The following is a 14878-nucleotide window of genomic DNA, read 5'->3' as shown; positions in this document are numbered from 1 at the left end:
AGTGGGGGGGGAGAGAGTGTTAGTATGAGCGCGCGCCGAATGGGAGTGGTCTCCCGTGCCCAATCTGCTGCATTTTAGGTGCATGCTACTCTGAGATGTTGAAGCCGTTTGGGTGTGTAAAGTGGACGGACTTTCGTGTTGCTGCGTGAGATTTCCTCTGCATGTGTCTATTTTTAGATTAGGTGTGAGTCGTATTTGAAACTATGTTGACTGTTGGAGAATTGAAAGTGATTTGTGAATGACTGTGACTTTGCCTGGAATTGTGTAATGTGCTGAGATTGTGAATGACAACGGCCTATGGATTGGTTTTCTGAAGGATGTTTGATTGACTATGACTATGCATGTGTTTGTAAGCTACTGTTATTTCTGATGGTTTTGTGACTATGGTAACCGAAATATTTGGATGACTGAGGAACTCTTCTATGAGCATGTCTAGTTGGTTATGTAAGATTTGATTATCTGAATAGTAAGCCATTAAGCCTGCCTCCAAAATTGTAACTAAGTAGCAATTTAGCAAATAAGAGGTATAAGTATTGTAAAGGAAGAAGTAAGGTTTTCATAATTCCCAGATGGTAAATTTATTGCCAGGAAACGCTATATTATAATAACTAAAACTAGTGTGTTGAAATGAATACCATTCCATGGGGGACATGCAGGAAAAAACAAACAATTTTTACCCATAACTACCAATTTCAACACTTCTATATGAGTGAGGTTTCCTGCTCCTGGATGAAATCAATGGCAAGACCAATAACTTCTTCAGGCATTCTAAGATAATAAATAGTATTTCATACACTTTTAATCACAAGGCTAGTCTCACTGTAGTAATTAAAATAGTTATTTTGCTAACCAAAGTATTCATTGTAGTGGTCAGTACTTCAGGCATCATTTAGCAAAATATTATTCTTTCTGCCTGGAAGCCTGCAGAGTGGCTTTCTACCCAGAAACTTGATCAGTTTCTTTTCTATTTCCATACCTGTACTACTAAAAAGTATTGTCCAATAGTTAATCCTTAAATTAACTATTAGCAAATTAGTAATAAATAATACTTAATTTCAATAACCATGCTTCTTAAGTAGTGTTATACAAGTGAATCAACAAAGAGTTGAAGTAGAGAAATTAAAGTCCAGACATATTCTCAAGTATATAGGGAAATGATAAAGATTATGATATATTGTAAATGTGATAAAGATGACATTTCACATCAGTTGAGGAAATATGAATTATACAATATATGGTATTGCTAAACCACAAAACATACAGGGGAAGACTCTTCACAAGGCAAAGACAATTTAATAGTCACATGAGAAACTAAGAAAAAGTATTTGCAACTTAAAGTAGATAAAGGGTTAATTTCTTAAATTAAAAAAACAGAAGGAGATAATGTCAACTAACTAGGAAATAAAAACCCAAGAGAAAAATAGACATACTATAAAGAGATACCATTGCAGAAAAGAAATAAGGAATGTCTTTAAACATATTAAAAGAAGCTTATTCTCAACTACAATATAGACCTGATGGGCAAAGATTAAAATGTTGTCAACTGTATTCATCAGTGCATAGGAAGATATTATGCACTGCTGGTGACAGTGTAAATTGGCATAAAGTCCATAAAGAACAATCTGGAAATATACAGTAAACCCCTGCTCAATGGGAGATGGAAAGTAGACATGCAGAGGGAAAAACACAATGTTACCTCTCTTCAAGCTACAACAGGTTCTCCAGAATCCTTTCTACCTCACCATGAGACAAGGTTTCTGATGTCTGTGAGGGAGCAGGATGGGTCCATTTTCCCACTAACCTCTGTCTTGGATTTCTGAAGGGTATGCAGACTGAGCAAGTGCTGAAACAGTGAACATTAATGCAGATTTAACTGAGTTATTCTGGGAGCTCTAAGTCAAGAATGGTCTTACATACTTGTGTCCTCTATCTTTGCCTTCTCAGGACTCTTCCTTTTTCCAAAAGAAGAGCTCAAAAGAGAAGGTTCATCTCTTACAAATCTCAAAGCCATGTCTCAGGTGAGATGATGTTTCCTCTCCTTCTGAAATAACCTTGTTTCAGGGATGAACACCTGCTTCCCTGTCCTTAAAACTTCCTAGATATTGGTATTTTCTTCCATGAAACTGGTATTTAATCAGGGCCCAAATTAGGGTAAGGCAAGCAAGTGGCATGGGGTGCAATATTTATGGAGTACTCTCAAGGCTGTGCCTTCCTAAATTTTGCATTCTAGGTGCCTCACCTGACTTACCCAATTCTCAGCCCTGTTCGCAATTTCTCCGTTCCAACCAGATAAACTTAAGCCTTCTCCAAGTGCACCTTCTAGTTGTAGCCAATGTTCACATATTGATTGGGTGTATCATTCATCATCTTTCTCAATCTTCTCACAAAAGTCCTATGGGAACAGAAAGGTATCTTGGTTTAAGTGGGTATATATTACTTTAATCTACCTTGACACTGATTTGAGATCTAAGTTGTTGAGTAGTCAAGGAGCAGACATGGAAAAACCCTAATCATCTTCACTAACCTAGGTTTTCCAATGATACAATGAGAGGTAGAATTAGTAGATCACATTATTAGTTTGTGGAAAGATGTCCTTCTTTGTGAGGTTTTTAGGATAGAGATTTGACTACAAGCTTATACAGAAAATTGAGGTTTTGTGTTCCTCCTCTCTGATCTCCCTATTTTATCCATGTCTGCCAGCAGTTCCTACAAATTATGGCCTGCAAATGAAAAAACCCTTCCAGTCTTCCAATGCTGTTATAGATTTATTCTTATCTTTTTAGTTTCTTCTGATTTTTTATATGTGGGTACAGGAAAAGGAAACGCATACACTAGTCCACTTTTGAAATATTCTACTCTTGAGTCAAACAGTATTTTGTCCTGTTTTCATATCTTTGTTTCAGAAAATTCCTCTTCATCTACCAACCTTTAAAATATTGATTTTCTCCAGATGCTAACTGGTTCCCTTCTCTTCACAGTCTCTTTTTCTTTATGCACAGATTCACTCTCAGTGCTGCACTTATCTGACTCTCAGATACCTCTCTCCATTCTAGACTTCTGTCCAGAGTGTCAGAATCATGTATTCAACTTCCAACAGCTATCACTGCCTGTAGGTTCCACAGACACTACCTTTCCAAGGTTTACCTCATTACCTCTTGTGGTCCAGCCTATTCTTTCTTCTGCTTCCCATTTTCATTTTCTAGTCCTAGCAGCCACACACTTGCCTATGCAGATAACCCAAGAGCTTTGCCTCTCTTTTGTCCACTCTACAACCAATTTATGACCAATTCTTTTGCAATGTATCACGTAGGAACCAATTGTCCTCTGTCAGCCCACTAACACTACCTTAATATAGGAGGCATCTCCTAACTATGGTTACTTGTCATTCCCACCTAACATACCTTAAACCTTTTCCAGTATATAAGAATATTGCCTCTCAAGTAAAAATTTTATCATATGTGTGTTGACTTAGTTTCTTCATGTTCTTTATATTCCTTAAAGACCCAAAGTGGGGCATGCCTCACAGTGGAATGTATAAGACAGTATATTGGAAGGAAAGAAAATACCAACAGTTTACATTCAAGAGCACTAATCATTAACATTGTGGGTTGCCACTAATGCCTATTGCTGATTTATAAATAACTACAATTTTGGGAATGTGCTCAAGTACATTTTTAAGACCACTGCTATGTAGGGAAAAAAGTCTAATATTAGCCATAATATGCCCACTGCCTACCTCCATGTGCCTTTTCCTTCTTAGAGCTCAGAGACTGTTTACTAACATACTGTGCCTTTTGCTATTTCCTGAATGTACTAACTGGTTTTTTCTCCCCATGAATTTTTAAAAGCTGATGCCCTGTATTCCTACAAAACAAATTCATTGTGAGTACAAAACTTTTATGTCCTCAGTGAAGCCTTGGAGTACAAAATGAAATTTTTCTTTGCTTTATGACACTTTCCCTTGTACGTATTTCTGTCATTGCATCTATAATACCTATTGAATGCATGTATTTACATGTGGGCCTCTTTCTTAGCCTATAACTTCTCATAAGCAGGGTCAGGGTTTTATTCATTTTAGTCTACCAGGCAACCAGTTACATTCAGGACAAATAGTGTGATCTCAGTATATTTAGCATGAGATAATAAGTAAATACAGATGAATGTATTTTCAGAGTGACTTTTGTACAGTATAAAACACAAATAAGAAAACTAGTCTGACCATCAATCATTGTCAGAACTAGGTCTCCAATATCTAGTTCTTACCCATTTCCGATCACTTCAGGATGAATTAGAGTATGCCCTTACAGGGATCAGTGTCATTCAAGGATGTGACTGTGGACTTCAACCAAGAGGAGTGGCAGCAACTGGACCCTGCTCAGAAGGCCCTCTATAGGGATGTGATGTTGGAAAACTATTGCCACTTCATCTCTGTGGGTAAGGAACACTCCTTGAATCTTTCAGTGTCATGTATCTCTTTCTAGGCATTCCTGAGACTTATAGAACTTTGAATTTCAGGGATCAGAGGTGATGAATCCTCTGATCCCAAAATGTTAGCAAAAAATATGATTACATCCTCACTTGTATAATGCAAGGTGATGGTCATCTGCTACCTTGAACGTGTATCTTCCTCTTACTTCAATAGTTTTAAAGCCCAAACAGTTTAGACCAAGTCTCATTTTTTCATTGTCAGGGTTTCACATGACAAAGCCTGATATGATCCGCAAGTTGGAACAAGGAGAAGAGCTATGGACACAGGGAATTTTTCCATGTCAGAAGTACCTAGGTGAGTCTGTACAAATAAAATCCAGTGGATATTAAATCTCAGGCAGTTGATGCCTTTGAATGTTTTTTGGGATTTATTTTTTAAATGTGATAAAATATACATAATGTTAAATTTTCCATCTTAAAAATTTTTTAGCATATAGTTCAGCAGCATTATAGTTCACCATCATCCATCTGCAGAACTTTCATCTTACAAAACTGAAACTCTGTACCCATTAAATAATAATTTCCTTTTACCCCCACTCCCTGAACCCCTGCAACCATTATTCTACTTTCTGTCTCTGTGAATTTGACTACTCCAGGTACCTCTTGTAAGTGGGATCATATAGTATTTTTCCTTTTTGTTACTGCCTTATTTCACTTAACATAATGTCCTCAAGGTTCATCCATGTTGTAACATCTATTAGAATTTCCTTTCTTTTTAAGCCTGATTAATATTCCTGTGTGTGTATGTGTGTATACCACATTTTGTTTATCCATTCATTCATTGATGGACACTTGGGTTGCTTCCATCTTTTGGCTATTGTAAATAATACTGCTGTGAACATGGGTATACAAATATCAGTTTGAGTTCTTGCTTTCAGTTCTGTTGGGTATATACCCAGCAGTAGAATTGCTGGATTGTATGGTAATTTTATGCTTAATTTTTGAGCAATCACCATACTGTTTTCCACAGTAGCTATACCTTTTTACATTCCCACCATCAGTGCACACGGGTTCCACTTTCTCTACATCTTCACCAACATTTATTATTTTCTTTTCTTGAGAGTAGCCATCCTATTAGCAATCTATTTCTAAAGGCCTTAGATCTGTGAAGTACCTATACATGGCTGACTTTCATGCCTCTAAAATCTAAATTTTAGGTTTGAACATTACTCCCCATGTAAATTGTTTCCTTGTTTGCCTGTGTTTATAGAAATATTGGATGCTATTACTTTACCAAGAATCTATTTCATGTTTTCCAGGTATAAGGTACATGGAGCTCTTAAGTGTAAAGTTCTTTGAGTTCTGACAGAAGTATAAGCCCATGTATCCCACACCCCAATCAAGATAAAAGACACTTACATTAACCCATTAAGTTCCTTCAGGCCTCTTCCAAGTCAGTCCCTCCCATTAGGACAGGCACAGTTGTGATGTCTACCAACATAGATTAGTTTTGTCTATTCTAGACCTTTTTCATGTCTACTTTCTTTCACTCAACTTAATCTCTGAGAGATTTATACACGTTTTTGCACACATAAGTAGTTTGTTATTTTAATTGTGAAATAGTATTCAATTATATGAATATACCAGTTTGTTTATGCATCTCCACTTGAAAGACATGTGGGATGTTTCCAGTTTAGGACCATTATGAATAAAGCTGTATCTGTTCACTGACCAATATAAATCTTTCAAATGTTGACACATTTCCATATACAATATAAAAAAGCCAAAACCCACATTTGTTAATATCATCAGCAATCTCATCAGAAAAATCTGTTAGGTATTGGGAAACTGACAGATTCACAGTAGAAAATTCAAGCTTTCTAACGTAATAATCTGTACTTGAAAGCTTAAATTTTATCATTGGCAACAAATATTGGCAGATATTTTCTTTGGAGTAACAGGTTCACTTTGTTCATTCTCAAGAAAATGTCTGCCAGATACCCATATCTGAATAATAGTCAGTTGTACTATTAAATAAAAATGATCTTCCCCCAAAACTATGAATATTCAGTTCTTAAGTCAAATAATTTTTGTAACTTTTCCTTAAAAAATATATCATACTCTGGTATACAATAGAAGTGCTTTCATGCTTCTTTAATCATCACATAGAATATTAAAAAGATATGTACTCAAGGGTGGAAATCTAATAAAATTAATGATTTATGCTCATGTGCCAGCATTTTACCCACTGCATTAATCAAATTTTTAATTTTCTATGTTTTGACATCTTTGACGGCGGTGGGTAGGGGAGAACCTTGCTACCTGGGGAGAGAGACTGCCCTCCCAGAGTTAGCTAATTCCTAGAGACAGTAAACAACTTGTCTGTGAGCTCACCTTTCATAACAAACCAACCAAACCTAAGCCCATACTCCCAACCACCTCCTTTATTCAGCTCTGACAAACTAAGCCAATATATTCCCTGCCCTAAATCACCTAAGTCCAGGTGCCAGACAACTAAAGACCACCCCTATAACCCATAGCCTGCCAACACTTGACTAGCCAATTCTAAGCTGTTTGCTCTGCCCTGCCTTGCCTTTCCCCTAGAAAAACCAATGAAAGTTGTAGCCTAGGCTTTTCTCCCATGCTCCTTTCTGCCTTCTGACCAAACTTGGTGCTTCCTCATGTGGCCATTTGTAGCGTGGCATGCCCCCTTCACTTCAGGAAATGTAAATAATAATAGTCTTCTTTCAACAGCACTAGCTGCTCCATGTTGTCATTCAGTCACTCCATAAACTAAAATTCATTGGTACAAATGAGATACCCACCATTGCTTTTACCCCATTAGTACAAACATAAACACAGTAAAAAAGACAAATGAAGTGTTATTAATGAAAATAGTTTTTCCCTTGCAGATACTCCCCATCACCCCCAACATAAGGGTCTCAAATGCCAGAAGTTCACGTATCACACTTTGGGAACTAGTGGTTTAGTTGTTTAGTCTTGTTTTTCTTCTCTTTCTTTAGCATTTCAGTCCTCTATATTCCTTTTTTTGTTATAATCTCCTATTTGTAAGAATTCTTAAATCTATCTAAAAAATAAAAATGAAATCATTGTTTAATATTTGCCTTCTTCTTGGTTTTTCTTTTCTTTTCGTGTGCAATGCCTTATACTTGTTTCTTGCACTCAGTTTCATGTCCATTCTCGCCATGAGACTTAACCATCAGATTTCAAAATCCATATGCCAGTGATAATTTCAGGATCACCGTTTCTTTCCAGTATGTGCTTCATATCATAATACTGAGCATCATTCCTGTTATCTACCCACCTTGATTTGGGTGAAAAATACTAACTCATTCTCATCCTATTTCCTTGAGTACCTTTTCACATCTTGGTTGCTTTTCTTTCCTTTATCTACATTGCCTGGGACAATAAATATTTGTTGAACAAATGAATCTTGTTTCATTAGGCCTCTGATTAGTGTCTTTCTGATGTGTCCTTAAAGGATCTTTCTTCCCCCTCAGTTCTTATCTTCATAAAAGTCCTGCAGACTATAATAATCTGGCCCATTCTCAAGTTGTGATTTCCTTGTTTTACATGACTGGCTTTCGGATAGACATATCAGCCCATTTCTCATACTTGAACTCTAGTGGTATATGTTTATCTTCATATGAGAGTATGACTGTCAATTGTCTTATCCTTTTGGCTATCAGTATATCAGAATAACAATTATCTTTTATTTGTTTATTCTCGTTTCTATAATGAGCCCAATAGTATCAGATTGACTCTGTCATCTCTATTATACTTTCTTAATAGTCTCTCCACAATTTGTGTTATATTATCTCAGCCTGTGAAATATCTTTACATCCTTTTATATTCTCATTTGCCATTGACATCTTCCAAAGTGAGAGCCTTGTCATTTCAGGTGTGGACTGCTGTAATGACTCTTTGGATTTACCATGATTTTTCTGCAGTTTTTTAAAATTTATTCTGTCAATATGCTAAAAACATATGACTTATTATATCCCTCCTTCTTCAAAGGCTGAGAGAATAGTACCCCATTTGGTCATTCTAAATCTATTTCTCTCTTTGACTAAGAACTTTTGATCATCTCTATTTGTTCAAGTCTCCTAAATATACTCTATATACAATCAGCCCTCCATATCCACAGCTTCCACATTTACAGACTCAATCAACTGCAGCTCGAAAATATTCAAAAAAATAAAAACACACACACATACAAGCACATATATATTAATATATGAATATTAATACAATTAATACAGTATAATAACTATTTACATAGCATTTAGATTAGGTATTTTAAGTAATCTAGAGATGATTTAATGTATATGGATGTGTATAGGTTACATGCAAATACTATGCCATTTTATGTGAAGGACTTGAGCATCTTCAGATTTTGGTATCCTGGGGGGGCAGTCAGATAATGAGGGACAACTATAATTGGTTTTATTCCTTACAGCTGGACCTTTCATTATATGACATACCATATGTTTGATATAAATACTTGCAAAGTTAGTCAACTATGAAGCTTGAGGATCCTGTAGTCTACACAAGACTTCTGACACCAACTGTAAGTTCAGGGGTCCCCAAGATAACCCTTAGGTTCAATAATTTGCTGAAAGGAACTCACAGAACTCACTGAAAGCTATTATATTCACAGTTACAGTTTGTTACAGGGAAAGATTTAAATCAGCCAAGGGAAGAAGGACATAGGGCAGAGTCCAAGAAAGTACCAAACATGCAGCTTCTAGTCGTCCTTTCTCTATGAAGTCTTAAACAGCATTCCTGGCAACAATGTATGATGATACATACAATGTACAGCCAAGCAGGAATGTTCAACCAAGCTTCAGTATCCAGTGTTTTTATTGGAGCTCCATCAGATACGCATGATTGACTGCCCATGTGGCTAATTTCAGTTTCCACACCCTTAGGAGGTCAGCCTAATACTGCATGACCCAAAGACCCTACCCTAAATCACATTGTAGCTATCTGGCTGTCTAAAGTCTCCCAGGCAAACAAAATAGCCATGATGTTCCCAGGGCTTAAAGATTACCTCCCTGAAGCCAGAGTCAAAGGTCAGACCTCTCTTTCTGGAAGGTTAAATTATTTACCACCCAATACTATATCCTCCAAGTTTCACTTCCTCCACAAAATATTCCTTGACTACTATAGACAAGGTCTATTTCTTTTTTCTTCATTCCCATTTTACTTAATGTCTGTAACATGTGAACAGACATATCCTCTGATATGATCTAATAATTTGGTACCTAATTCAACACTCGTTTATCTGAGGCTTCTTTCTCCAGTTGGTTAATAATTCCCCCAAAATAAGGTCCTTTCTTTTACCTTTCCTTACTGTAGCTTGTAACAGAGGCTAGGTATTCAGTAGTTACCTAATTGGTTGTGGTACCATGCAAGGAAAACATCTTTCTTATCCATTTCAGAAATCATTTACTGGTAAGTTCTTTTTAGGCAGACCTGCCAAGATCACATCCCCTCACTTCAGATTAACAGTGTGTTAATGTATACACAGAAGGTTTCAAAGATAGTCAATAAAATATTGACCTCCAAGAACATAAGTTTTAGTTGGGAAAGCAATATTATCAAATTGAGCATTTTACATAGAATAGTTATGTTAAAATACAGGTTTTTGGAATATTTCTTGAAATGGATGTGCCAGACCATAATTATACTACAATTTCAGACAAATTAGACACTACAGGGTAGAAATACTATGTGAAGGCTTTAAGAAAAATTTGATAGTAGCATGTACCTGGAGGTATTTAATGTTATTAGGAAAACAACGTAACTTCAGTTACCAATACAGATTAGTTTTACTATTCTAGAACTGCACATGAATGGAATTATACAATATGTACTCTTTTGCATAAAGCTTAGACTCTGCCAAATGTTTGGGATTCATCCTTGTTGTCAGTGTTTATCGGTAGGTTTTTTCCCTTTTTATTGCTGAGGTAGTATTCTATAGCAGAAATACATGACACAGTATTACCTGTTTATCTTTTGATGGATATGTGGGCTGTTTCCAATATGAAGCTATTATAAATAAAATTGCAAATTGTAGATAAGATTAATCCATCTTTAAAGTTGCTCCATCCCCCAAAATATGAGTGGTAATAAGGCAGCAACAGTAAGAACATAGTCAAGAGTTTATAGAAAAATAATAGTTAAGGTTATTCAGTACCCTACACATACAATGAAGAATCTAGTCCTTCACAGCCCCAATAGGGAGCAGAGTTAAGGTATGTTACTGCATTGGGAGGAAAACTTGAACCCATCTTTCCATGACTGAAAAAGGTAATTCAGCAAATTGAAAGAAGGAAAAGTTAGAATTGATAGTCAAGAGATTTTCATTATTTACCATCTTTGGAAGAATAAATTGATGATAGCAGTAACCAGAATACAACAGTAATTATATTCATGTTGCAAATATTCTTTGTCTTCTGGTTTATTTTATAATTCCTAATGGGAATATGTTTTCCTGATTCTCTGCTTTCAAGAGAAAATACATCACAGTTATATGGACAGTTAGGGCCTAGACTGTAGACTAATGTTTCTGTAAACACTAGGAAATGAGCTTTAGAAAGTTGTTTTGTCATGGATGGGCTAAAAGGAAGTAAGGAAGAAAGCAATGTAAGCATTTTACAACACTTACTTAGGAGGGGATAAATGTACAGTTTTCCATCTCTTCCTAAGTAATTTTCCTTGAACATTGCTTACTGTTTAGTATCTTTAGTAGGCTCATTTCATTATCTCTGAATCTTCCCATTCCAAGAACAATCCCTCTTTCAACATTCTTTGTCTTCAGCTCACTTACACTTTCTCAGTGCAGCTTATATTTACAACATGTCAAAGATATGAGTATTCTTTGCTTATGCTGATTTTTCTTCATTTTAGCAGTATAGCACGATTTGTGTTTACGTTTGTACATTTTCCCTACCAAGAGGTAATGTATTCTGGCCTTTTTGTAGACTACAATAGCAAGATAGTCCCACCATATTTTGTTTGTATATACATCTAATATATAGTATTTATGTGAAGACTTACAGTGTTAATCGTGTTCTTTTCTAGAAGATGGAAAAGCTGAAGATGTTTTAGTGAAGTTCAAAGAATACCAAGATGGACATTCTAGATCAGTTGTATTCATCAACCACAAAAAACTAATTAAGGAGAAAAGTAATATTTATGGTAAAAGACTTACTCTAGGCAAGAACCATATTATTTCAAAAACAACATTATGTGAATATAAACCTGATGGAAAGGTTTTGAAAAATATTTCAGAATTAGTCATTAGAAATATAAGCCCCTTAAGAGAGAAGTTTGGAGAAAGTAATGGATGGGAGAAATCACTTCTCAATCCGAAGCATGAGAAAATTTATCCTACAGTGAATCTCCATAAACAAACAGAAAAAGATCTCAGTGGTAAACAGGAACTTACTCAGTATCAGAAGATTCAAACTCCAGAACAACCATTTGAGCATAATGAATGTGAAAAATCCTTCCTTATGAAAGGAATGTTATTTACACAAACTAGAGCTCATAGAGGAGAAAGAACTTTTGAATACAATAAAGATGGAATTGCCTTCATAGAAAAGTCAAATCTCAACATCCATCCACACAGTCTTATGGAAAAGAAGCCCTCTGCCTACAACAAATATGGGAAATTCCTCTGTAGAAAGTCTGTTTGTGTTATACATCAGAGATCTCAAACAGAAGAGAAACCCTTTCAATGTCCTTACTGTGGGAATGGCTTTAGAAGGAAATCATACCTTATTGAACATCAGCGAATTCACACAGGTGAGAAACCATATGTTTGTAATCAATGTGGAAAGGCCTTCCGTCAGAAGACAGCCCTTACTCTTCATGAAAAAACACATATAGAGGGGAAACCCTATATTTGTATTGATTGTGGGAAGTCCTTCCGCCAGAAGGCAACCCTCACTAGACATCACAAAACACATACAGGGGAGAAAGCCTATGAATGTACTCAATGTGGAAGTGCCTTTAGAAAGAAGTCATACCTCATTGATCACCAGAGAACTCACACAGGAGAGAAACCATATCAGTGTAATGAATGTGGAAAGGCATTTATCCAGAAGACAACCCTTACTGTCCATCAGAGAACTCACACAGGAGAGAAACCATATATTTGTAATGAATGTGGGAAGTCCTTCTGCCAAAAGACAACCCTCACTCTTCATCAGAGAATTCATACAGGGGAAAAACCCTATATTTGTAATGAATGTGGGAAGTCCTTCCGCCAGAAGGCAATCCTCACTGTTCATCACAGAATACATACAGGAGAGAAATCCAGTGGATGTCCTCAGTGTGGAAAGGCCTTTAGTAGGAAATCAAACCTTATTCGCCATCAGAAAACTCACACAGGAGAGAAACCATATGAATGTAAAGAATGTGGGAAGTTCTTCAGTTGTAAGTCAAACCTCATTGTCCATCAGAAAACTCACAAGGTAGAAACCACGGGAACTCAGTAAGTAATGGGACTTTTTTGTAAAAAAACTTTTAAGTCATAGTAAATCCTGTACATGATATGTTGCTTGCAAGTGTAATAATATCCAACAGTTTAAGGTACTTTACCACCTATAAACCTACTATTGGCTAGACTAGCAGCTAGCCTATAAGATACACACACACCAAATATTACTAGACAAATTAAGTGACAAAAAATCATTGAAATAAAAGCCCAAATTTTTTATTAGATTCAGCAGATGAAAACTTCTTCTGTCAAATTGTTATAAACATTTGAAATTGTTTATTTTAAATTTCTATTATCTTTTTGTGAACCAGTAATAAGCAGTTGGCCAACTGACAGTGGTCCATGAACTACACTGTGAATAGAAGTTCTATAAAAGAAAGGAGGTATGTTCTCAACATGGACAAAGCAGGGGAATAAAAAGGAGATGTGAACTGTATTTCTCATTGCAAATATAAAATAAAAATTAGTTGTTACCTCTTCAAAGTTAACCACAGTTCTGACTTCTAACATTATAAATTAGTTTTTACATACTATAAAACTTTATATAAATTGGATTATATATTGTTTATTCTTTTATATATGGCTTATTTCATTCATCATTATGTCTCTAATCACTAGTAGTGCATATGCAGAAGTTTATTTTTATTCTATATAGAATTCCATTATATGATTATATCACAATTTATCCATTCTGTTGATGGACTTTCACACTGTTTACATCTTAGGGTCATAATAAATAATGCTTCTGAAAACGTATCTGTCTTTTCCTATATATATGCATTTTTCTTGTGTATATACTTATGAATGGAATTGCTGGGTCTTAGAGCATAAGTATGTTTAGTCAGCTTTGGTAGATACTGCCAAACCACTCAGAACTTTCACAGCATGAGATAATTCACTCTGAAGGGAAACAACTATGAATTTTATCAATATGTTGGTGGCTGAAACCAGAGAATTTATGCTAGAGGGAAACTATCAGCGTTATTATGAAAACTGGGAATGTGAATGGAATGCATGCAAAAGGGCTTTTAGCCACAGCCCAAATCTTAATACCAGACATATATAATAAATGTGAGATTGCCTTTAGCCATAGTTAATGCCTTCTTTGAAATAAAAAAGTCATACTAAAGGAGGCATCCAGAATTTCCCTTGCTCAAAACCAGAGAATTCTAACTAGAGAAAAGTCCTATGAGTATATTGAAGTTGGGGTGGGGAGGAATACAGCATTTACCCACAGCCTATATCTTACTGGTCATATGCAAATGATGAATATGGAAAAGCTTATAGCAATAGCTCAAATCTTACACAACACCAGAAAATTCACATTGGGTGGGAACTCTTCAAATGAAGTGATTGTAAAAATGACTTTAACCATAGCTCACTCCTTATACAACATCAAAGAATTCATACTAAAGAAAGGAAAATTAAAAGGAAAGAAATTAGGCTTGGGACTCTGAACTCTGAGGAAAGCTAGCTTCCATGAAAAAAGTCCAATCATACCTAGACTATAATGCTAGAAAATCTATGTGTAGGCACCCTAGTCAACAACCCCAGCTGAGCTCCCAGCCATCAGCTAGCATCAACTGCCAGCCATGTGAGTGAGCCCTCTTGAACATCAAGTCTTCAGATGATTGTAGCCCTTCCTGACATCCAACTTGAGCCACACAAGAGCCCCCAACCAAGACCTGCCCAGTTGAGGTCTTCCCAAATTCCTGACCCCAAAAATGGTTAGATTTTTAATTAAATTTTGATTGTTTGATTAAAAGAATGGGATAAGTAACTTGTATCTATTTATATAACACAAATAAAGGTTCTCAGTAGTATTCTTATTTGCAACACAGTGCCAAATAATTGTATGTGTATACTGCATTCTGGAGGATAGTACTCCATCCTTGCACAATATGTCTTTTGAGGCTT

The 14878-nt window shown here is 35.9% G+C and overlaps 1 protein-coding gene across 2 annotated transcripts; it reads left to right on the top strand.

Moving 5' to 3' along the window:
- The first annotated feature begins 1908 nt into the window (after positions 1–1908).
- Positions 1909–13680, top strand: ZNF382 (zinc finger protein 382). Of its 2 annotated transcripts, XM_045532203.1 has the most exons (4): positions 1909–2018; positions 4308–4434; positions 4691–4783; positions 11539–13680. In XM_045532203.1, the coding sequence occupies exons 1-4, from the start codon at positions 2010–2012 to the stop codon at positions 12957–12959; spliced, it is 1650 nt and encodes a 549-aa protein (XP_045388159.1). In that variant the 5' UTR covers positions 1909–2009; the 3' UTR covers positions 12960–13680. The 2 variants fall into 2 exon arrangements, with proteins under 2 accessions (XP_045388159.1, XP_045388158.1); XM_045532202.1 differs by lacking the exon at positions 1909–2018 and having other exon boundaries at positions 4100–4434.
- Positions 13681–14878: the final 1198 nt, after the last annotated feature.

The sequence above is a fragment of the Lemur catta genome, chromosome 19 (assembly GCF_020740605.2).
Source record: "Lemur catta isolate mLemCat1 chromosome 19, mLemCat1.pri, whole genome shotgun sequence".
In the NCBI taxonomy this organism is placed as follows: domain Eukaryota; kingdom Metazoa; phylum Chordata; class Mammalia; order Primates; family Lemuridae; genus Lemur; species Lemur catta.
The sequence above is the reverse complement of the archived record's forward strand: the minus strand, read 5'-3'. Positions and strand labels throughout refer to the sequence as shown.

What these genes read in the sequence shown, in the direction of transcription:
- ZNF382 (XM_045532202.1), top strand. Translation starts at nt 4,296, where the DNA reads ATGCCCTTACAGGGATCAGTGTCATTCAAGGATGTGACTGTGGACTTC. An exon ending in TTGCCACTTCATCTCTGTGG is followed by an intron (nt 4,435 to 4,690) that starts GTAAGGAACACT and finishes TTTCATTGTCAG; the next exon opens with GGTTTCACATGACAAAGCCT. An exon ending in TCCATGTCAGAAGTACCTAG is followed by an intron (nt 4,784 to 11,538) that starts GTGAGTCTGTAC and finishes GTTCTTTTCTAG; the next exon opens with AAGATGGAAAAGCTGAAGAT.